Here is a 23,356-nt window from a genome sequence, read left to right on the forward strand (position 1 = left end):
TTGTGAGGGGACTTTGATGAGGATGTAGTAGGAGATCTATGTTTGGTGGCAATGGACAGGGTATTTCTCTCCTCCATATTAGCACTGTTTTGGCGCCAGGTGGACCTTTTTATTTTCCCCAAGCTTTTAAATGGTATTTGAATCATATTTCAGTTTGTATTGTTTTAGATCAGTGTTTCTCAATCTTGGCAACTTTAAGATGCGTGGACTTCAACTCCCAGAACTCCCCAGCCAGCATGGCTGGCTGGGGAATTCTGGGAGTTGGAGTCCACGCATCTTAAAGTTGCCAAGATTGAGAAACACTGTTTTAGATCCCAATCACCGTCTTGCGCTGCCTGGTTCTATGGTGTTTTTATTTTGCATTTCGTTTGATTTTACTGTATATATTTAAACTCGATTTTTTTTTTTGGTGTGTTTTATTCTAAACCACCCAGAGAGCTTTAACTATAGGCAGTTTACAAATTTTAATATACAAACAAATAAATAAATAAATAGCAGACCAAAGACATATCCATAGAACATTTAGACTTGCAGCATGGATGAAGAATGTAAAATACATTTATTTTCTACCCAAATAGGTCATTATATATATAATAACGAGAATAAGATTGTAACGATAAAAAGAACTGCACTATTAAAATATATATATATATATATATATATTAATAGTGCAGTTCTTTTTATCGTTACAATCTTATTCTCGTGTTCCAAATGCTGCATTTAAGGGCGCTAGGAAGCAAAATAATATTTTAATCATTAATATATGATATCAAAATATACTTAATATTATTTACTAAGTTTTATTATTAGTTGTTATAATGTTTCATGGCACAAAGGTAGAGCGAGAAAGGAAAAAAAGTCTCAAAATACGCCCAGCACGTTCTTCGCTGTTCTTAATGAGCTTTTGGGATCACAGAGAAGGACCTCCTCTTGCCTAGAGCGCCTCCTCCCCATTTCCCAGGTCGCGATTGGCCGCGAGCAAGCTCCTTGGGCACCCAATCAGCGAAACTTCCGGTCCATCGACATCTCCCCCGGGGCTTCAGGGCAGCTGGGACTTCCGCCCGCAGGCCGTACGCGACGCGATTCCTTCTACCCCCTCGCGGCTTTGAGTCAAGATGGCGTCAGAAGCGGCGTCAGCACGTGACAGGAAGCTAAATTGTTTGCTCCCCAGCTTCCGCTTCCTGTTTTCCCTTCTGCCGCCTGCGTACCTGACCCCCCGCCCGGCTGCCGCTGCGAGGCCGTTCGTGTTTGGGTTCGGTTGATTTCGGAGGCCGCGGGCGGGAGGGGCCATGAAGAAGTTCTTCCAGGAAATCAAAGCGGATCTGAAGTTCAAGACGGCAGGCCCGGGCCAGAAGCTCAGCGAGTCGCCTAGGTAACCGCCCCGCCCGTTCTGGACGGGGGGGAAGGTCCCGGTCGCTTTCCCCAACCTGGCGCCCGCGGAGGGGCTTGGGCTTCATCGACCCCACCCGCCTCTTTCCCAGCCCTGGGAGTTGCCGCCCTCCATCCTGGGCGGACTTAGGTGGGGGGAAACGGAGTAAGAATGATGAGGGGACGGGCGGGCTTGTTAGCGATGGTGGACCTGGAAGACCCCTTGAGGTCATCCAGTCCACCCCTCGCCCAGCGCAGGAACCCAAATTCAACAGACGGCTGTCCAGCCCCCGCCTGAAGACATCCGAGGAAGAGGAGCCACCAAATGCTCCTGAACTAATTTGCTTTTTCATTAGGTTTCATTAGTTAAGAGCACCCCGTTTAAGGACGACCCATAGTTAAGAAAGGAGCCCACTGTAGCAAAATTTGAGCTAAATACATGATGATTCGAGTTAAATACACAATGGTTCGAGTTAACTGCACAATAAGTATTACTTATACAGTGTTACACAATAATACTGTTCCGACTTACACACAAATTCGATTTAAGGACAGACCTTGGGAATGGAACTCGTCCTTAAACTGGAGACTCACATTTTAAGCTGCCTATGGTGGAGGTAAAGGCTAGAAACATCAAAACAGGATCTGCCTCTCTCTCTCTATCACTAGCCAACAGCAGTAGATAACAAAAGAAAATGTAACTGTCAGCCCTTTGAGGCAGACCAGACTCGAACACCAGCATCATGAATACTAAAGCTACTTTTATTATAGGGTTACCATAACAGAACCTTGCAACTCTGAATGGGCCTCTCCCCTGTGTGCCTTTCTCCAAAAGAGAAGAAGGGGGGTCCAGTCTGAGACGCTTTCTCAAATTCCATTCCTGCTTTGGAGTCCGATTGCCTTGGGTGGGGCTCTTCCTCAGGGTTGTTCTCGCAGCCCACTACATCAACGTCCCCCAACGCTCTCCTCCAGAGCCCCACTCTGTGGAAAGTCAGGAGGGGGGCAAGCAGTTCCTCAGGAGGGGTGACACCACTGAAAAGGCCCCCTCTGGGCCCATGAGGATGGATTCCTCGGGAGATGGGAGCCGCAGCACGGCCTCCCTCCCAGATCGCACGCTACAAGCAGGCGGTCCTAGGGCTCTAAAGGTGATAAACCAGCATCTTGAATTGTAAAGCGTCGCAGGGCAGAAATCCAGCCTCTGCTTGAAGATCTCCACCAAAGAGAGCCCTCCGTTGTCTCCGCTTTTTGAACTCATCCCGGGCAGCAGGTGGCTGTTGCGCCAGCTGCCGCCCTTCCTGAGTCACATAGGGGTTACCAATAGGTTTCTGAGTGTGGTTGAAAGTGATTTCAGGATCCTGTTGTTCTACTTTACTGCAATCGAGGGCATTTCTGGAATAGTGGCCGGGCCTCTTTCTGAACCTGGCCTACCTCAAAGGGCTGGCATCCATCTTGAAAGCCTCTCAAGTTTCTCTCTTGTCCCATTGAATACCAAGCAAAATCAAGGCGGGGTTGAGTTTCATTCTCACGCCAACCGCTTTCTTAGGAGTGTGAAATCTCTCTCCCCCTTAATGGCTCGCTCATTCCTTCCCTATCCCCTAGGTCAGCTTTACATTCCTTTACAGCAGCACGATTTGGGGCGGACAAAAAATTCCACAGGGGTAGCTGAAAAGGCCAATGTAGAGCAATGACCGTGGCCAGAAGACAGTAATCCGTCAATCCATGCGGTCCAGAACCTGACCTGCCCCAGCTCTTGGCCTCGGAAGATAGTCCCCCATGGTTCACTTCAGGTGGTCTTTGCAAATGACACAAGCTGCATGCCACGTGGGGCAACTTGACATGGGCTTGCAGAATGCCTCCCAGAGAGGGGTGGGATTTGGTGGCTTATCAGATAGCAAAACATAATTGGGGGCCGGTGACCCTTTCCTTGCCTCGGTCACACAAGCACTTCATCTCTGGTCATTATAAACCTCTCCCGTTTTTGAGTGTGTAGCCTGGAGAGAGATGACAGAAGGACCTGCCTGAGATGAATCCTTTTTCCTTCCTCTTTGGGACGCAGAACCCCAAGCTGTGCTGGAAGTGGCCTCTTGGAAATGAGAATGGAAGCCTTAACCTCTGAGCCCAGAGCCCTCAGAGGCTTGAATCCAGCTGGCGTCCTGGGTTGCTAGGAATTGAAAACTAGACTGCACAGGGTGATCCTCTGGCCCTTTATGATGCTGTAGGGAGAGGTGTGACATTGGGGGGGGCACACGGGCTTGGGGAGGGGCCACACTGCATTAGCTTCTTTGCTCAGCCTGCACATGCCAGAACGAGCTACAGGCACCAACGTTATGTGCCCCCTTTTTCTCTGTCCTTGCTATTGGAAACTGTCCCGTGATTTGGCAGGGATTGCCTCCTCTATATGAATAGGTTTGTATTCTTCTCTCCTTCCTCTTGCACTTCTAAGAAAAAAGAAAAGGAGGGCTGCATTAGTCCTGAAGGATTTTGTACAGAAGAATCAGAATGACAGAATGGAAGGTTCGGGTGATCCAAACCTTGTTCTCTTTTATCCCTGAAAATAGGAAATGGAATCTTGTATTACAGGACTGTAGATTCCAATCAAATATTAGAAACCAACCTCCTGAAAGAGTGAAATGAAACTAGTAACACAGAGCTGGTTTCCCTTCCCTGGATGTGTCAAATGGAGGTTGCCATCATTTGGATTCTTGGCCTCAGTAGGTGCTTCTGCTCGCAGATTCTGTAAGGCAAATGATCCCTCTCTGTACCTTTAAGGCCTTGTTCTTTCCTGCAGGGTGGATGGTGGCCCACGGAAGTGGCTTTGGGATTTATCGGCCTGTTTCAGATAACACACGACAGGATAGCCTTCGGGCTCTGGTTTCTCTAGAAGTTTGGGGTGGTAGAGGTGATCCATGAATGGGAAGCCAGCCTCACTGGCCTGGTTAGCTGCTCCCTTCTGGATTTCTGGTCCAAGCCTGAGAGTTTGAACCCTGTGGGAGCCCTGAGCCCTCTTAGGATTTTCCTTCTGGTGGATCTGCTGAGTTTCATCTCTTCTTCGCTGAAGGAGTATGTGATGATGTCCTGTGTTAGCTGAGATATGGTGGAACTTTTATTTTTCTCAATTTTTAATTATTCTCTTAATGGAAGTAGAGCAAGTATCTTTTGTCAGAACTGTAGAAGGGTGGAATGGAAATCAGAGATTATAAGAACAATCTCAACAATGTGGAGATTCCCAGCTTCTCACTTTTGCCATCCAATTGTTCTCCCACAGGGAAAAATCCAAGGAAAAGCCCAAACCGGACCCTCCCAAATGTCGCCAAGGGCCCACCAACGAAGCCCAGATGGCTGCAGCCGCCGCCTTGGCCCGGCTGGAGCAGAAGCCCAAAGCTCGCCCTCTCTCGTCCCAAGATGCCATCCGGAATCAGGGTGAGGGGGGAAATGGTCAGAGGAGCTGGACAAGAGGCAGCAGAATTACAGCAGCAGAAATCTTTCAAAAACTTGGCCTCTTGGTTCTGAAGCAGTTGGCAAAGCCTTGGTCTGCTTCATCCTGGTTGATTGAATAAATCAACAGTCGTTTTCCTGCAGTGATGGAGGGTTGCATGAAATATGGATATTGATCACACCTGGGGTGGTTATGGGACATTATGGACTTTAAGGAATTATGTGATATAAAGTTTTATGCTCATTATTTTGGCCAAAAAAAAAAAAAAATTGGGGAGACTACCCCTCAATGATTTTGGCAGATTTTGAAGCTGGAAGTGTTATGGTGGTCATGAAAATGAGGCCAGGAGTTTTATGCAAGCCACAGGTCACCTCTCTGCATTAACCACAAGCCATGGCGTGGGAACCACAATGGCTGATCACATAACAGCTAAGCCGGCAATTATGCTTTAGTGGAACTATTTAGGAACATAGGGACAGATTATTAGACTTTAAGGGTGGGAAAATATGAGTCAGGCATGGGAGGTTTTTGTATCTTGCTGTGCTGCAGGATACCAGAACCAGGCTAAAATAGGCACCCTTGGATGGTCACACTTGGATTTAATTTTAATAATGTAAACTCCCTGTATAGAAATGCTGAATAATTTGCTTCCTCTGTTCTAAATCTCCCTCTGTTATTTATCAGTCTATTTCCTTTTCTGCTTCAGTGAAAAAAGAGCTTATGGCTGAAGCGGCTGCAAGTGATAAGGGGATGCCTGTGGATCAGAAGGTAAGGAAATGGAGAGAAGTGGCTGGATTTCAAATAATGGGGTGCTGTCGAGGCATCCTGTTTTAAGGGACCCTTGTGGTAGAATAGCCTGTTTGATTGGGTAGTGGGGCACCCACGTTTTCTGGGGGGTAAGGTGGGAAAGGGCACCTCTTTTGCATGCAGACAGAATGTATCTCCAGGTCAGAAGTAAAGGGTGGATCTTCTCTGCTCTAGAACTGGATGCCTTCTGCTGGTCCAGATAATAGTAGCCTAGCTCAGGGGTGGCCAACCTGCAGTCCTTAAACCCTACACCTTAATGCTTCAGCTCACAGTGGGCACAACTGCAGAGAATCAGAAGCAGAAGTTTCCACCGTGTTAAGGTTGGAAGCCCATGAAGACGGTTGTTCAAGCTGTATAATAGCTGATCACAGCTTAAAATACAAAGATGTTGTATTTTAATGTTGTATATACAAAATGTTCTCCCCAAAAAATCCGGGAAAAAAATCAGAAAGTTCTGTACAGTACTTGTCCACAGGAGCAATAAGGCCCTGCCTACCAGGCGTCACTGCCTTGGCCATTCCTGGGCTACAGCAGTGTTTCGCAACCTGAGCAACTTTAAGATGTGTGGACTCCAACTCCCAGAATTCCCCAGCAGCATTTGTGGACTTCAACTCCTAGAATTCCCCAGCCAGCATTCTTTAAGATGTGTGGTCCAACTCCCAGAATTCTGGGAATTGTAGTCCACACATCTTAAAGTTGCCGAGGTTGAAAAACACTTTATAGCACCACCCAACCATAGCTGAAACATTACTGTTACCTGGTACAACAGTGGCCGGATGCCTCTAGAACAGTGGTTCTTCAAAGTTAAGTGTATGTACCCAGGGAGTTTGCAAGATGATCCACTGGGATGCAAGAAGTAAATATTAGAATGTCTATTTATATTTATTTTTAGTTATATAAATTTATTAAAAAATAAATTTTATTATTAAATTTTATTTATTGAAAAATAAATTTTAAAAAAGTAGAACAAAATTAAGCAAATGCTAATACCTAATATACAAATATGTATATAGTATGCTTTATTTTATTTATTTCTATTTTATAGTATGCTTTGGGGTATGTTTTTTGTTGTGCATAAGAATGTCAGTATAATACAGTACTTCATGGATATATTTTATAAATAAATAAAGATACATAAAATGCTCAAAAACTTTTGTCTGGTAAAGGGTGCAGTCAAAAATGTTTGGGGACCACAGCTGGCTAGGGAATTCTGGGGACTGAGGTCCAGACATCTTAAAATTGCTCAGGTTGAGAAACTCTGGGCTAGAGGAGCACAGAGTTTGAGCTAGTCCACAGCAGCTTCCAGTGTTCCCGGGGAGACAGAAGACAGTTTTCTTTTGACATGACTTGAAAGATGCTCACACTGTCATCTGATATTTGGCACGGTCTTGTCAAGGGGCTGGAATGCCACAAGCTTCTGAGTCAGCTACCTCTTCATTTGTCTTCCTTCCTGAAAGGAGGACTCATTGAGAAAGAAAGAGATGTGGCTATGATGGGACCTGAGTCAGTGCAGAGTGAGCAGTGCTGGGTCCTTGATGTTCCGCGAGCTTGGCATTTTGTTTGCAAACTCTCCATTACTGTCCATTTTCCATTATTGCAACAAAGGAGGGAATAGAGGCCAAAGGTGTGGGGAGAAACGTTTGTCTCCCCTCTCCCGCGCAAGTGTCTCTATTTAATTCCTTTTTCTTAGAATTCCTTGCCTGAAGTTGAAGAAGATTCTTCTACACTGTCTGTTTCGGGTGTTTATTTCACTTGCCCGTTAACTGGCGTCACCGTCCGAAAAGACAAAAGGGAGATACAGATCAAAAACGCCATCCTCGAGGTAAAACAACTTGTTCCTGGGATTCTGGGCACTGAAACCAGGAGGGATCTCCGCTGTTCTCTTGTCTCACGGGCTGCTCCTCTTCCTCCAGCACACTGCCAGAGATCCAGTGGCTGCATCCATCATGGAGATCCACACATTCAACAGGGACCGGGAGAAGGTCAAACTGGGCGTGGAGACCATTGCAAAGTAGGTGTGGCCTGTTCCGTTCAGAAACATCCTCTTTGTTCCCTGGCTGGACTTTCTGGTGCCTGCTGTTAATTGTGGTTTGACTCCAGTGTTTCCTGAATTAGGAGAGAGGACAGCCCGCTTCTGTGGGATGTCAAGACCGTGGTGGGAAAAATGAGACTGAAGATCAGCCCCTGCTGCCCTCCCCCTCACCCCACTTAAAGGGGTCTGTAGAAGTCAGCAAGCAAACCATGAGTGTCCAGCATTGGTCGTTCGCTAAGCTATTTATTTATTTCACGGTGTTTCCCAATCATAAGACTCTTGTATAGCAGCGTTGTGAGGAGCTGTGCCATTCAGAGATGCAATGTTCCATGAAGTCCTGAATGGCTGCAAAATCCATTTTCTCTTCCTGGCCTTTAAGCACAGAATCAGGGCCAGAGTCTGTCCTCGTCCTTTGCCTAAAAAGGCTCTTTAGTTGCAAGGCTAGGAAGGATCTTGCTCTCTGCTAAGGCAGACGGGCTCAGGTGGTCTGATACCTTTGGGGAGAGAGAGTGAGAGAGACAAGGGAAGTGTAAGATGCCCCAAGTTTAGTCTGCTATTCTGTCCCTGCTTTTGAGGAGCGCAAAAGCCGCACTCAGTGGCTCTGCATGAACTTGAACCGGACCGGGACATGCTGGTCTCAGAGCGCACACAATTTTATTGCCTTTCCTTCTCAGGTACCTTGATAATATCCATCTCCACCCGGAGGAGGAGAAATACCGAAAAATTAAGGTGCAGAACAAAGTCTTCCAGGTGAGCTGGAGCTTTGGGAGTGGGAATGCATTTGCTGGATCTCTCCGGGGGTGATGGCTGTGGATTCTGGGGACTGCATTTTCAGTCTAATGGGAGGTGTCGTGTTGGAGAAGGCTGCTCTGAAGAATGAGAGCTGGCCTCAGAAAGGGTTCAGTGAACTGCAGATCCTCCTTCCAAACTCCCTGGATTCCAGAGGTTCAGTGCATGATGACTGGGACATAAAGTCAGCACTTTATGACTTTATATTGTCAGTATAAAGTTGCAAGGCCTTCCAGGGTTATACGAGTGACAGAAGCAGAAGACCGTTGCCGTTTGGGAGATTGTAGTCTAAAATAGCCAGTGGTGAAGCCAGGAGGGATGAGGGATGGATAAAATGCAAGTCACCTCAATTCTTCCTCCTCCGTTTTGAAGTGAGTCCTCTTGACTAAAGGAGCTTCCTGCTGGAAAAGCGAGAGCACAGCTGCAGCCACAAGCTGTGAAGTGAGATGAGAAAGACAGCAAAATTCTCAAGGGGTAGAATGTATGCTAGTTCTCTGGGTTGTGCGCTTGGCTGGAGGAAGTGGGGAATATCTACGAAAGCTCTACTTTCTATAAAAAGATCTGCAGGAAATGTTCTTGTATGTTAGTGATTTTCCTATAGGAAAATTTAAAAAATAAAACATTCAGGACAGTAGGAGGGTGCCTGGCTCTGGCCCAGAGGCATCTGACGTCCAGGTACTTCCCCACCATCCTTCGCGGCTTGGCTTGTTTTTTCTTTGATCAAAACTTTTATTAAGATATATAAAAAGTACAATTAAAATACAAATCAGAAAGTATAGAAGAGAGAGAAGATAGAACTAAAAGAAAAAGACAAGAACTAAAAGAGTGAGATCAAGTAGAAAGATGAAACAGAAAGTGACTTCTGACTATCTCCAATACAGATATAAGTACAAATTAAAAAGAATTAATCTCTTACCACTATTTAATCCTAATTCACATTATTCCTATCAACGCAAATCATCTAATCATTAAATCCCACAATCAAAGCTTCATTTTTTCCCAACCCAAGCACGTAATCTAGGAAGGGTTGCCATGAGGAGACTGGTGCTTTGATCCCTGTTGGTCAAGAGAATACAGCAATGAAGGATAAAAGAGAATCACACCCCCTGAAAGGCAGGTCGCGCTCTTGGTCTCCTGGCAGAAGTTCAGATAAAGCGCACCAAGAAGAATTAGCCTTAATGGATCTTCTCTGACTTCTTTCTAGGAAAGGATCCACTGCCTGGAAGGAGCAGACAAATTTTTCCAGGCTGTTGGATTTGAAAAGGTTGCCCTGGATGTCGCAGGACAAGGTAAGGCTCCGTGTGAACAAGCCTTTCCTAACCCGGATAAAGCTACTCGTGCTGTTGTGCCCATTCAGTCATCCTCTTCTCGACAACGCTCCATTTTGTTCTTCCCTCTGCTTTTCGGGTGTCTTTGCATCAGCCTTCTGTGGCCATGGGGTAGATGCCTTTGGAGGGGAAGCGCGTGCGTGTCCTCTCTGGGGAATCCCCCACCAAGGCTTTATTTAGGGAGGGGAGCCTTCTACAAGCCACTGAGTTTGTGTGTGTGAATGGTGCCGTTTTTGCCAGGGAAGCAAAATCATTTGCTTCTGGCTGTGTGGAGTGGAGGGAACGCTGAACATGCTCTTCAGACCATGGAGAATTGGCTGCTTCTGAAGGCACCAGGTGGGGGCTGACTGGGATAGACACTGTGGAGCTAACAGGGCTGCACGTGGGCATAGATGACCAGCTAATGAGCCACAGAGTGCATGGATTGGAATTTGAACTGGGTCATCATCTAATCCGGTCCTCTGCTCTGGGCAGAAATTCACCACTGCAACATCTCCAACGGACGGCCCTCCAGCCTCTGTTTAAAGGCCCCCAGCAAAGGAGAGGCCACCGCTTTTGAAGGCAGCTGTTAAGCAACTCTTTCTGCTAGGAAGTGTTTCCTGCTTGCCCCCCCTCCCCGATGCACCTGTCGTTTATCCTGCTGGGCAACTAAATTTAAACCTACAGTTTATCCTTGTTCTTAACATATAAATAACTGCTCAAATGAATGTCTTTGGTGTTAGATAAGCTTTTGGTCTGTCTAGAGCAATCAGTGTGCAGAAGAGCAGAAAATTAAATCAGTTGTACGGAGCATCCAGTTAATCTTCTCCATCTTGCTCCACCACCAAACTGCCCTTCCCTGGAAAACCTATTTCCAACCCTTGCTGGAATGTGGGGTTGAAAAATGACAGCATAGGTGCCTTCATCTTTCTGATCTCTGTTTTGGTTTGGAAAAGGAGGGGGGGCATTGTTGTGAAGCCACAGATTAAGATAGGGAGTACTGTTATCACGGGATAAGGCTGGGAAAAGGATGTACTTTGCATGGGATAATTTTGGCACTCTGGCTGCATGTGGCCATGGAGTGGTTCCCCCAAACTGATGGAGCTGAATTGGCCAGTCCAAGGTGAGGTTGCTCCTCCATCTTCCAGATCATCAGCCTACATGTTGGCTTTTGCTGCTGGCTGAAAGGAGTTTATGGGGTTTAACCAACCAGCCGTAAGCCTCTAGTGCAGGCTAGGGGGAAGAGGAGAACAGGTGGCAGGCCAAAAGTGATGTCCACCTTTCTTCCAGAAGGGGCCGCAGAGGACTTCTATGTGCTGAAGGACAAGGTCCTGGAGAAGCTGGAGGACCTGAAAGAGTACAAAGAGAAACTGCTGAACGGCGAGCCAGTGAGGGCCAAGCTGGATCGCCAGCTCCAAATTTTCAAGCCCTCCCCGCAGGCCTCTCATTTTGAGCTGCCCATTGACTTTTTCAGCCTCACTGCAGAGGAGCTGAGACGGGAGCAGAGGACCCGGTGAGTGACCATCTCAGCTGGAGCTGGTGGGCGCTAAGCTCGGACTTTCCACTGTGGCATTCTCATGGCTTCGCCTGGGCTTCTTTCCAAGAGGAGATTCTGGGGTTTAACTTGCAGATAAACTTTCAATCTATAAACCGCTGAGATCCCTTTGAGGAACAGTGTGGCCCTTTTAAGAAAGTTCCAGTGATCACCATCACTGGTCTTCAGTCTTACAGAAGAGAGGGGCACCCCCCTTTGGGCCAAGCATTTTCTCTTCCTGCACTGCCTGCACGTTGTGGCTCAGCCATTTCTGGAATGGGGTGCTGGGCAGCAGAAAGGGATGTGGAGGAGACCTTGATGAAGGAGTGCAAGAGCCATTGAGGGGGGAGAAACAGCAACTCAGTCCTGGAAAGATGATTCTGTGAGGGTTTTGGTTTGGGGTTGAGTTGGTTTTGGTTTGGGGTTTTCCCCTCTTCCAACTGGCATTCAGTCACACAGAGAGTTTGGAAGAGAACTGTGAGACTGCCAAATCTTACCCCTGCTCAGCGCAGGAATCCAAATTAAAGCACTCCAGACAGAAGGCTGTCCAGCCTCTGCTTGAACACCTCCAGTGAGGGAGCCTTCCACTCCTTTAGGCCATGGGTCCTATTAGTTAACCAGGCTTGACGTTACGTTCTTCATAGCATTCAGTTAGAATCTGCCTTTCTGTAACTTCAAGTGGTTGTTTGGGGTCCTGCATTCTGGGCCAAGAATTGCATTCTAGACTTGCTGAAGGCTCCATGGCTGTTAACCATTGCCAATCATCCTGCACAGGCTCGTCAAGTGTTTGAAAGCCATTTGAACTGATGGCCATCATTGTGCCTGGAGAGAGGTGACCTGGCCGCTAAGTTCTACATGAATTTCTAGCTTTCTCATGTCTGATTTAAGCAGTGCTCAGTAGCAGTGGGAAGATTTCCTTGACCTGGGACCTTGGAGAATGAATTGACGAACAGTCATAACCCAGTGGACAAGTACTCTTTGTCCATGCTGAACGTTTTCCCAGAAAAAAAATCCTGCCTTTAGTTATCAGTGCTGAAAATAATGGACTGGATGGATTAACGGTCCGATTCAGTACAAGGCATTTCACCTTCTTTAGAACTGGGAGGATTTTTCTTAAGAAGGGCATGGCTCTGTGGTAAAGTAGATGCTCCGTGCATGTCCAGCGTGCAACCCTGAAGAGCCACCACTGGTCTCTGTAGAACCTGTGGTCTGTTCCTTGCTTTGGTCCTGTTTAGATGCTCTGCTTTCCATTTTTGACCCTCTTCTCTTCTCTCTGAAGGACAGAAGCTGTTGAGAAGGCCTCCATGCTGAGGACCAAAGCCATGCGGGAGAAGGAAGAACAAAGGGAGCTGAGGAGATACAACTACACGCTCCTGCGCGTTCGCTTCCCTGACGGGTACATCCTACAAGGTAAATGGGGAGGCCGGTCATGCCATAGTCAGTCTGCAGTGAGCTGGCTTACCTTGAGTCAGGTGCTTGATGCGCCCAGCCCAGGAGCATCCAGTAGGTCTCTTCTGTCTGAACTTGTGCAAAATATGAAAGGGAGCAGAAGGGAAAAGCTTGTTGTTTTTCCCCCCAATGCAGGAACGTTCTATGCCCGAGAGCCCGTTTCAGCTCTGTTCCAGTTTGTGCGGGGGACTCTGCAGAATGATTGGCTCCCGTTTGAGCTACTGGCCCCTGGGGGCCACAAACTGACTGACGAGAGCTTGGCACTTAATGAATGTGGGCTGGTAAGTATCCAGTTCCTTGGGAGGGAGGGAGATGGAACTGGTAACCCCTTTGCCTTTTCTCCGTTTTGTTCTGTGATTGAAGATGTGGGAGTTAAAACAATTGAACACCGTGACTTCATCTCCATCTCGGGGGGGCAACTGCCCTGTAATCTTATTTGCTTCTCCAAGCACAATTCTGCATCCTTCTTTAAGCTGTACAGGTTTCCCTCCAGTGTCAGTATGGAGGATAATCGACTATAAATTCATCCTGTCCAATTCCTGTATCAATCAGTGGACATTCATCCAAAAGAAAGGTTTTTATTTTTTTTAAGTAAGAGGCATTAAAAAAAAAAGAGGTCTTCATAGAATGCAGTGCCTGCCACGAATAAGCTAAAAAGCCAACTTTTCTCACTGCTGTCTGTTTTAATTCCTGGAGAATAATAAAAATGGGGGGATGAGGTAGAAGCAGGTGAGGAAGCTGGGCAGTACATAAGTATATTTTTGTTTAGGTACCAGTCTTCGCTCTAAGAGAGGAGAAGCTACTGTGCAAATCTTGACTTTGTGGTTGTACTATATACAGAAAAAAATGGGCTGGGAGGAAACGTAAGAGGCAGATATGCACCAATGGTGACTATAATGGATACATCTAGAATGCTGTTTGCTGGCTGGGGAATTCTGGGAGTCGAAGTCCATGCGACTTAAAGTGGCCAAGGTTGAAAAACAGTGATCTAGAAGCCCTAGCTAAATCACTTAAGAAGGGCAGTGTGTCAAATTCAGACAGAACCATGATGATTTATTTGAAGGGGAGAATAGCAAAGGCAGTCATAAGCAGGACATGTTGAACAGAACAACAGGGAAATAAAGAGATGTGAACTGTAAAAACCAGAAAGCAGTTTCCCAGGAAAAGCAACAGATGAAAGACGTTTTAAACATTATTAGCAAAATATAGGTGTTCCTAGGTAGTAATTACACCTATTTTTTCCCATGTGCATAACCAATCTTCCTTTCAGAAAAGGCTGCTCTCAGTCAGAGGCTTTTGAGTAGATGCCTTATTTTTATTTATTCATTTGTTTATTAAAGCAATTTATATGGCTGCCCAACTCACGGTGGCTCCAGGAAGTGCAAATTAGGTCACTTCTTACAAAGCCGTCAGCCGTACAACCACCCAGAGATGCTAAAGTAAGAGCTCAGTCGAGCTGGATTCCTGGTGACAGCATCTGTACCGGGTTCTCTTTCCCACACGGTGCTGCAGAAGACGTTTGTCACGGTCTTCTCCTGGGTTGCCGTTTCTACTCGTGCTTATTGGGGGCACCGGTAGGCATCAGCGTTGGTTCAGTGCGGGCACCCTGAAAACACCCACTGAGTTTTTTTCTCTCTTTTCAAGGTGCCCTCCGCGCTGCTGACATTCGTCTGGGATGCTGACGTCATGGCGGATATCAAAGCTTCAGGGGGCGAGCGCATGGGAAGTGTGCTGAAACCAGATCTGCTGCCAACCGTGCAGATGCTGTCCTGAAAATAAAGGAGCAGTGGGGTTGGATCCAGTTCCATCCTGTGTGGTCCCCGACTCCTGCCTGTCAAATGGAAGCCTTGCTCCGGCTCTTCCTGTACCTCGTCTTGCAGACTAGAGCAAAAGACACTGTTTCCTAACTGGTGTTAGCAGCCTGGCAAGAGGGTAGCTGCAAGGAGAATAGGTGAGGTGGCTTCCCCAGGCTTTGCACGTGGAGATCTCAAGCTGATTTTACATGTGTTGGAGGACAAGGGATGTTTTTCCAGCGCAGCTCTGCTCTTATTTATATTTTTTGAAGTTTCATCTTCAGCCCAAAGAGGTTTTAATCTTTTTCTAGCTTCTAAGCACATTTGGGGTAGAAAAAGATAAACACTGCCTGAGGGAGGAGAGAAGGAGCGTTTACCAAACAATTCCCAGTTGCGCTGTTTGTCAGCATTCGGGGCTGCCAGTGTTTCTGGCCAACTATTGCTTCACAAAGCACTGTCCGTAACAGATTCTAGGCCTGGAGGAGGTCCTGAATCATGCTGGCTTTTAAGTCATAGATAAGCTGTTAGCTTTATTGGAGAAGGAATGTACATACACTACTGCAGCCAATGAGGGGGTCAGTGCTCTTAAGTTGTAAGCTATTGGAAAGAGTTCTAAACAGTCCAAAGCGAGGAAGATTAGGAAATTAGAAGCATCAATCCCACAGGGTTTTTTTTTTTTCAGATATTTTGACTGTGTGAGCTGAGGCTGTTTTGCGGCAGGAATGGTCCCCACAAATAGCCATCTTCATAAAAGCCCTGCCTATGCTGCCATTGATGTGGTGGGCTCTTGGATTTCGGAGCAGGGTCAGGGTGGCAAGATCCCTCGGCACCGGACAGCCGTCTGAGCCTCTCTGCCCCGTTTTTATGCACTGCGCTAGTTTCTGCCGGCTTCCTCTGTTCATTCGTAGTGAGGAATAAGGCAGGCTCCTTTGGACGTTTGTTTAGATTTCTGATTGATGCTGCTGGGGGACAGGACAAGTAGATGAAGTGAAAGGGTGGGGCCACCTAGCCCCCACTCTTGTTTTAGGTGTCTGGGGTGAAAGATTTATTTTTGGTTTTGTTGGTGGCTCTGCTCTATCAAGTACAGCCTCATTTCAGAGTTCAACAGAGGTGGCTTTGGGGAGATAAACACCATTTTTATAATGTATAAAGAAAGATACACATTAAACAGGGGTTATTTTTCTCATATCCCTTGGTCTGTGGAATCTCTTTAAATTGGAAGCAGAACCCTTAACCCACTGAAATGCGTATGCATCCCTCTGGAAAGTCACTTGCAGAGAATGCTGTCATCCCACCTACCCCCACAAACAGTTCTTTTTCTTACTCTTCTTCAGGAAGGCTCTGGATTCAACTGGTGCATATTTTCTTTTTCAACCAGATTCAACCAAAGCGCGAGGTATAAAAATTGTACAATTATACTGTTTTGATGATGCTGTTTAAAGGAAAGTCAGCTGTTTAAAATGTTTGATTGGTGGTGTTTTGGGGGTGATTATTTAATGGTTGTAACAACTAGCCCCTGGCTGTGGACCAGATGACTGCACAGGCCGAAAGAGCTGGCACCTGAACAGGGCTCCCGTTCCTGGAATTAAGACCCACTTCTTAAAAGCTTCTTTTAATGTTGTAAGGAAAAGAAATGACTACAGGCTGATGCGTCTAGTGTGCCATAAGTCTTGTAGCATCTTCTTTACAAGATCGTTCTTGATCTGAAATCCTGGAGCAGCCTAAGTCCTGGGCTAGATGAATTAACAGTCTAAATTATTTATAGCTTCCCGAATAGAACTTAAGTAAATCATAACGTTTGTAACTGGACTGTGCCACTCCACTCTTTTCCTGCTTGATGGGAAGGGATGCTGCGGAAGAACGTTTGTTGAAAGCCCAGAAGGAACAGGATCGGCCCTTTCAGAGGGGGCAATGAGAGCAAGGGGCAAAACGGGCAAGCAGAAGCGATGCGCTGGCTTACAGATCGCAACCTCTGCTCGCAGCTACCATTGAAGTGAAACACAAGCGTAGCTTGGAAAGGTGAGCTAGAACTAGGAAGGACTGGAGGGGAGATCACTACCGTGGAAGCAGACATTTTCATCTGAGCAGCTATAAACCCGAAGATTAAATACCTTCCGTTTTAGGTAAAAGGAAAAGATCACCACATCTTGCGCAGAGCCCATCAAAAATTCAATAATGCTTTTATTAGAGAGATTATATGCCGTATATTTTTTTCGCCTACCACCCCCCTAAAAATATGTCTTAAGCTTCCACCAGTTTGAAGCAGAACAAAGTGCTGTCTTCTCTTTACAAGGAACACAGTATGTTCAAGTATCAAGTATCTTGTACAAAAACAAAAACAAAAAAAGATACACGAGGGTTTTACAATAATCTAAAAGAATTCTACATACGTACAAAGCAGTAAAGTACGGGGATGTGTATATCAAAAGGCATTGGGGGAGCTGTTGGCAGCCACAGCAGCGGGTTCCACTTCCGAGGTCCTCAGTTCAGGTGCTGCAATGACACAACATTTCACTCAAAGAACTGCTTTGTTGTAACCAGTGTACACGTAACAAATTTACATGGCTGCCCAACTCACAGTGACTCCAGGCGGCTTACAGAATCAAACTTTTATTTATGTATTTATTTACCAAACGTATATGCCGCCCATCTCACTATACAAGTGACTCTAGATGGCTTACAGATAAAAAAAAGTGATAGAAGGAAAAACTTCACTATATATGTACAGGGTTAAAACACGGGGAGAGCGTCCTCAAACCACCAACCACCATTTCCTCTCTGTAAGGAATGACAGGGGAGCCTGGCATCTTTGCCATGGCACCCACTGTGAGGACTTGAACTCCTGGAGAAAAGGCGGGAGATCAGACCTCCGCGGGCCCTGCCGTGAGCCAAGCTTCTGCTGCTTCCCTTCCACGAGCCCTGTGAAGCTTGGCTCACGGCAGGGCCCGCGGAGGAATTGCCTGCCTTTCTGAGGCAGCCGGATTCTTTTCTACCATCGCTACTTGTTGAATATTGAAAGCAATTTCTGAAAAGACAAGGGATGGATGCTAAGAACAAAAATAAATTTCACTGATGCATTTCACTTTTGTTTCTTGCACTTTTGAGTAACTGGATTGCTGGTGACTGCCTAGACAAGTCCTGCAGTGTTCTTGGCAAGATTTTTGGAAGCGGTTTGCCTGGCCTGGCCTCCTTCCTAGGGCTGAAAGGGGGGGACTGGCCCAAGGCCATCCAGTTGGCTTCATCCCTAAGGCAGGACTAGAACTCTCAGCCTCCTGGTTTCTAGCCCAGTGCTTTTAACCACCACACCACACTGCTGGCTTTCTAGATCTAATAAAAGTCCCGCTTAAAAAGTTTTTGGTCTGGATTACCCTGGGGATTGGCAGTGGGTCTTGACCAGTCTGGGCAGAGGCCTTTCCCAACTCAGTTGGGTATGATGGAATTGTCTTCATACTACACTCGTGCTTAGCTTCCTTCAACGATGAAGTGCGGTCAACGTGACTTCCCTCCCCTCCAGCTGGGTGCCTTTGGACAAGGACCTGAATTAGTGAACTTGCCTTGGTTTTGCTGTATGTCTATAATGATGCATTCATCGTCATCCTCTTCCTCTGTGTCTGCCTGGAATCCGTCCATCTCTGTGCTTTCCACCTTTGAACGAAACAGAGGTGGTGCTGTCAAATATGGTTAGCAAATAACGATGCCCATCAGAAATAAACCGTGACCCAAGAGAGTGGCGCGATTGAGACCTGGTACTCATGAAGAAAGCTTCTTCTGGGGTCTGTTTGCTTGTAAGGGAAGGGCTTCTGGAGTAGACCCACAGCTTTGCATGCAGGCAGCCCCAAATTCCATTGCTGGACTCTCCAGTTTAAAGCAAGTCCCCAACAGTGAAAAAGAAGGTGGCCCGTCGGCTGGCATCTGACTCCTGTCTTTACAACAAGCCCAACTAGGTCAGTAAGCAGGGGAAGTGGTGTATGTTGTGGGAACACCCGAAAAGGGATAATGGAGCCAACTGGACTAGCTCCAGGGAGTTAAATTCAACCCCAACAGATTGTCGTGTGCAGGATTAATCTGTGGAAACACTTTTAGACCTAGTCCTCCATGAAAAAGAGTTGGAGAGAAAGAGAAGCTGGAAAAGAAGCCTCTCTATTCCATAACTCTCCGCCAAGTCCTGGCACACAGATTATACTTCCCAATCTGATTGGTTACAACACCCAAGCCACACCTATTGCCAGCTGCCTAGCCACTGAGGAAGGGACTAGTGCCAGTATTCTTCTGGTGCAGAAGGGCTCATGAGATTGCAGGCACTTCCTGCAACAAAGTGGGCAAACCTCCGTTCCCCAAATGAGGACTTTCTCAAGCTCATGCCATTGGGGCCCTCCACCAATTTTACTCAGTTACAGGGTGGGCTGAGCAGGAGATGTTGCACCAAGGCCACACAGGCTGGTGCATTATTTGGTCCCGGCTGCGCCTTTGTGTAAACCCAGCCATAATGCACGGTTTATGGCTTATTCAACAAATCGTGGTTTAGCTTAGCATCCTATGTGAATTAGACCCAGCAAGCTTCTTGGATCGAAGCACCCAAGTCTCCACCAGACTAGGCAACCAAAACATGTAGAAAAGAAATGAGGGTGGTACAGCTTGTTAATGACTACCAAGGAGGTAGCTTCCAACTTGGGTAGAAGGCCATCATTACCTGTTGGGTCCCCGGAGGTCTCCTCATGAACTTGGTGATCGACATGCTTCCTGTTGACTTCCGTTTTGCCGAGACTGGGGGGGCCTGGGTCGCCGCCCCTCCTGGCAAATTATTCCCTTCTTCCTTGGCCACTGATGGAACCTGACTAATGTAGTTCCACTGGCAAGGAACGGGCAGGTGCTCTTGGCCATAGTTCTTCAGTACCTCAGGGTGCACATACCAACACATTCGATACTCAGGCCTCTTCTCGTATATGGAGTTCTCAGAGATGATCCTCTTCAGTCTGGCTTTGGAAGGAACAGCGTTCTCACAGGCCACAGCCTGGCCGTGGGAGACCCTGGGGCTGGCGTCCCCACTGCCCGAGGAGGCCGGGCTGCCGTTGTCCAACAGCAGCCCCAGGCGGCAGCATTCCCGGAACTCCTGGATGATGACTTTGCTTCCGTTCACGTTGCCGTGAAGCAGCGGAAGCAGCTGGGCCAAGACTGCAAGGGGGCGAAGAGCAGAATCTTAGTTACGCCAAGGTGGCTCCTTACTGCTGGAGCAACAGAAGTCAAGTCACACAAAAACCATTGGCCTTTAAGTATCAGGAAATTGTTCGGGTTTTTAAAACAGGTATTTTGGGACAGCACAGGAACAGAGCAAAGTGCTTTACCCCAGCTACGCTCACATTTAACATGCGTAGATGTTACAACTTACTATGTGACTACTGTGAAAGGGACACCCTTTAGACCTTCTCTTTGATATGGAAAGGTCTTACAAATGTCAGAACCCAAAGCGAGTCATGAATCTCAGCTCACTGCCCACTCCAGAAAGGTCCCCTGTTCTGGGGGAGGCAACACTGTAGTTTGCTCCATCCACCCACAGCTTACTTTGTTGGTCCTTCGTTTTCTTTTTGCTGATTTTCTCTATCAATTCTTCATCGGCAAAGCTGGAATCCAGGAGAGAAGCTGTAAACTGCTGCAGGATTCCCATTTCTGCACTTGTGCCGGCACTGCTGTCCTCACCTTCCCAAATGCAACCGATCTTCACAGGCTGCAAGACGCGGAATCTCTTCCCCTTGGTGATCAGCTCGTCCCACTCCTTGGCTTTCAGCTTCTGGCGAGCTTTGTAGTTTTCAGGGTCGCATTCCTGGACAAGGACGGAGGGGGAGATGAGTTTACTCCCTGATGGGAGATGAAAAGGCTCAGCATTGGGCCAGGCTAATGAACCAAAAGATTAAATCAACAACTAATGTATTCCAAGGATTCTACTGTTCTGAAAACCAAGGATCTATTAACAAGTTTCATGGACAACTGTTACTAGGAAAACATGGCCAGGTTTGCTTAAAACGGTGTAAAATTACAGCATGCAAACAATGAATAAGCTTATTCATGATCAGTTGTGTTTGGTGTGTGGCGACTGCAAATTGCAGACTGCAAATGTCTGCAATTAAGTGCAAGAGTGCTGATGGGGAGGGGGGTAGCGTGAAGAAGTGGCAATCTGTTATGATGCTCACGAAGATGGAGATATTGAAGAAAATGGGGGGGGGAGAAGATGGCGAATGTGGCATGTTCCTATGGCATGAATTGTTCCACAACTGGAACGATCATTAAGAACAAAGACAAGGTCGCAGAACATGTCAAAAGTTCAGTGCCTATGCAATCCACGATAATAAGCAAGAGAGGAAAAGTGATGGGAGATGGAGGCGCTGCTCACCATGTGGACTGAAGACCAGCATCAGCGGTGTGCGCCGCTTAGCCTAATGCTGATCCAGGGGAAGGCTAAGAGCTTATTCCATGGCTTACAACAGAAGGCTGGTGAAGGTGCTGCTGAAGAGGTGTTCGCTGCAAGCCATGGGCGGTTCCACCACTTTAAGGCTTGTATGAACCTTCATAACGTGAAAGTCAGTGACGAGGCAGCACGTGCAGACGAGGCTGCAGCCAAGGAGTTCCCAGAAACCCTCAAGGAGGTCATCGAGGAAGATGGTTATTTGCCCCAGCAAATATTCAATGTGGATGAAATGGAGCTTTATTGAAGAAAATGCCGGACAGAACATGCAGCAAGGAGCAGAAGAGTATGCCAGGCTTCAAAGCTGCGAAGGATAGGCTAACTGTGCTGCTAGGTGGCAACGCTTCTGGCGACCTGAACCTAAAACCGCTGCTAGTCTACCACTCTGAGAACCCACAAGCTCTCAAGAACATCTCAAAAACTCACTTCCTGTTGTGTGGAAGGCTAACAAAAACGCTTGGGTCATCCTTCTCATCTTTGAAGACTGGTTTTTCCACCATTTCATCCCAGAAGGGAAGAGGTATTGCCACACAAAAAGCAGTGACTTCAAGATTCTGCTCATATTGGATATTGCCCTGGGTCATCCACCTTACCTGGACGATTTTTATCCGAACGTGGAGGTTGTGTATCTGCCTCCCAACAACACTTCCCTCCTGCAGCTGATAGATCAGGGAGTGATAGCAACCTTCAAAAAATACTATCTTCAGCACACGTTTAGGCAGGCAGTCCAGACAGCCGAAGCGGACTCCCAGATGACCTTGCGCCAGTTTTGGAAGTCCTACAACATCTACAAGGCCATGAAGAACATTGATGCAGCCTGGTGCGAGGTAACCCCTGCAAACATGAATGGGGTGTGGAAACGTCTGTGCCCGCAGTTCGTTCATGACTCTCGCGGGCTTGAGGTGGCAGAAAGGGAGTCACAGGCTGTTATCAGCAACTTGGTTGCCCTTAGCAAGGAGCTTCAGCTTGACCTGGAGCTGCACAGACAGAGGACCTCTCCAATGAAGACCTCATGGAATTGGAGGAGCAGCAAACACAAGAGGAAGAGGAAGAGACTGAACCGCTGAAGCGGTTCCAGACCAAGCTGATGGCAGAGGGGTTCAGCTTAACTGAAAAAGTGCTATCATTGTTTGAGAGGCAGGAGCCTAATGTGGAGCGCGTCACCAAGGTGTCTGCAGCTATCCATGATGCAATCCAGTGCTACAGTGTTATTTATGGGAAAAGGACGACCACCACCCAAAGTTCACTGGACTGCTTCTTCAGGAAGGTGGAAAAAAGTGCTGTTTCAACTACAGAGGACGAGCCTACGCCATTGCCACAAGCACCTATGTCAATGCTGCCGCTTATGTAAGACGTGAACTGTGCATGTTTTAATGCTCGTTGGACTTGCGAACAAAATGGACTTATGAACAGCCTCTCGGAACTTAAACTGTTCGTAAATAGGGGACTATCTGTATTGATTTTGTTCTAGAAAACTCACTGCTTATGTTATTTTGAATTCTATTCAAATGGTTTAGAAACAAACAGGAGGAAAACAAGATTGGATATTGTGTGCTTTTATATTACAAAAAAACCCTGATACTACAAGATGAGAATGACACCCATCCCATCAACGATGCAAACGTTTGAAGAGTGCATTTCTCATTCAATATCTGAACATCTTACCACCAGAAGTTCCATTCAGAGAGCTCCTAGAAATGTGGACTGCATGCACTAATTTATATGGTTCATGCCCTGTTTGCTCTATTGATAGAACTGACTTAAATGTTAATACTTTACTAACCTGACAATATATGCAAGACTAGATTTAACAGATGGATGTTTCTAAAGTTTTTTTTCTTTTTTGCCAGTAAATAAAGACAAAACCCCAAAGTTAAAAAAATAACTAAACTTGCTGGTTGTGCAAATGAGTCACTTCTTCATGAGATGGGCAGTATCGAAATTCAAAATATAAATTAAATAAATAAATGTACAGATATATGACCTGGCTTAGCATGCAGTGTGAATACAGCTCTCCAGAGCAAGTTAATAATAATGGGCTGTTTTATCATCACATCCATGGAATTGATAGAAGTGCATATAAATGCACATTATAAAGGGAGAATTTATATACCATGGTTACTGCTTTTATTTGCTTTATTATGCAGGGCTACAACTGAACTGTACTATAGCTGGCCAACTGCTTACTCATCCTGTGGTTTGGATGGAATTTCCTTACAGAGGAGTCATAAAGATGGTTGACAACTGTACAAATATACAGCAATTATCAAGTTGAAAACAAGTTTTATACATCTCTCTTTGAATAAAAAGGACTTTTGGTTTGCACTGTTTGATTAATGTAAATTTGTACTGTAGCTCTAACTAAAATCTGAAATCTGTCTTTG

General features: G+C 46.5%; 2 protein-coding genes across 3 annotated transcripts in view; one reads left to right on the forward strand and one right to left on the reverse strand.

Annotated features, from left to right (window-relative positions):
• Window positions 1-1,184: 1,184 nt before the first annotated feature.
• On the forward strand, window positions 1,185-15,194 carry UBXN6 (UBX domain protein 6). Of its 2 annotated transcripts, none has more exons than XM_007431236.4 (11): window positions 1,185-1,372; window positions 4,634-4,788; window positions 5,511-5,572; window positions 7,302-7,433; window positions 7,525-7,622; window positions 8,318-8,393; window positions 9,637-9,721; window positions 11,030-11,252; window positions 12,553-12,683; window positions 12,858-13,003; window positions 14,367-15,194. In XM_007431236.4, the coding sequence occupies exons 1-11, from the start codon at window positions 1,290-1,292 to the stop codon at window positions 14,493-14,495; spliced, it is 1,320 nt and encodes a 439-aa protein (XP_007431298.1). In that variant the 5' UTR covers window positions 1,185-1,289; the 3' UTR covers window positions 14,496-15,194. The 2 variants fall into 2 exon arrangements, with proteins under 2 accessions (XP_007431298.1, XP_007431299.1); XM_007431237.4 differs by having other exon boundaries at window positions 11,033-11,252.
• Window positions 15,195-16,675: 1,481 nt separating this feature from the next.
• The window catches only part of CHAF1A (chromatin assembly factor 1 subunit A), a 29,500-nt gene continuing 22,819 nt past the window's right edge, over window positions 16,676-23,356 (reverse strand). Inside the window, exons 12-15 of the mRNA XM_088149325.1 lie at window positions 20,075-20,333; window positions 19,206-19,687; window positions 18,070-18,160; window positions 16,676-17,008 (exon numbers count right to left, since the gene is read on the reverse strand). Coding sequence (XP_088005451.1) covers window positions 16,938-17,008; window positions 18,070-18,160; window positions 19,206-19,687; window positions 20,075-20,333 — 903 coding nt within the window. The 3' untranslated portion in view covers window positions 16,676-16,937. The remainder of the gene's footprint in view (window positions 17,009-18,069; window positions 18,161-19,205; window positions 19,688-20,074; window positions 20,334-23,356) is intronic.

This window comes from Python bivittatus, unplaced genomic scaffold (genome assembly GCF_059951505.1).
Source record: "Python bivittatus isolate LINGU-HERP-01145 unplaced genomic scaffold, Pbiv_v1 ctg000580_np1212, whole genome shotgun sequence".
Lineage (NCBI taxonomy): Eukaryota > Metazoa > Chordata > Lepidosauria > Squamata > Pythonidae > Python > Python bivittatus.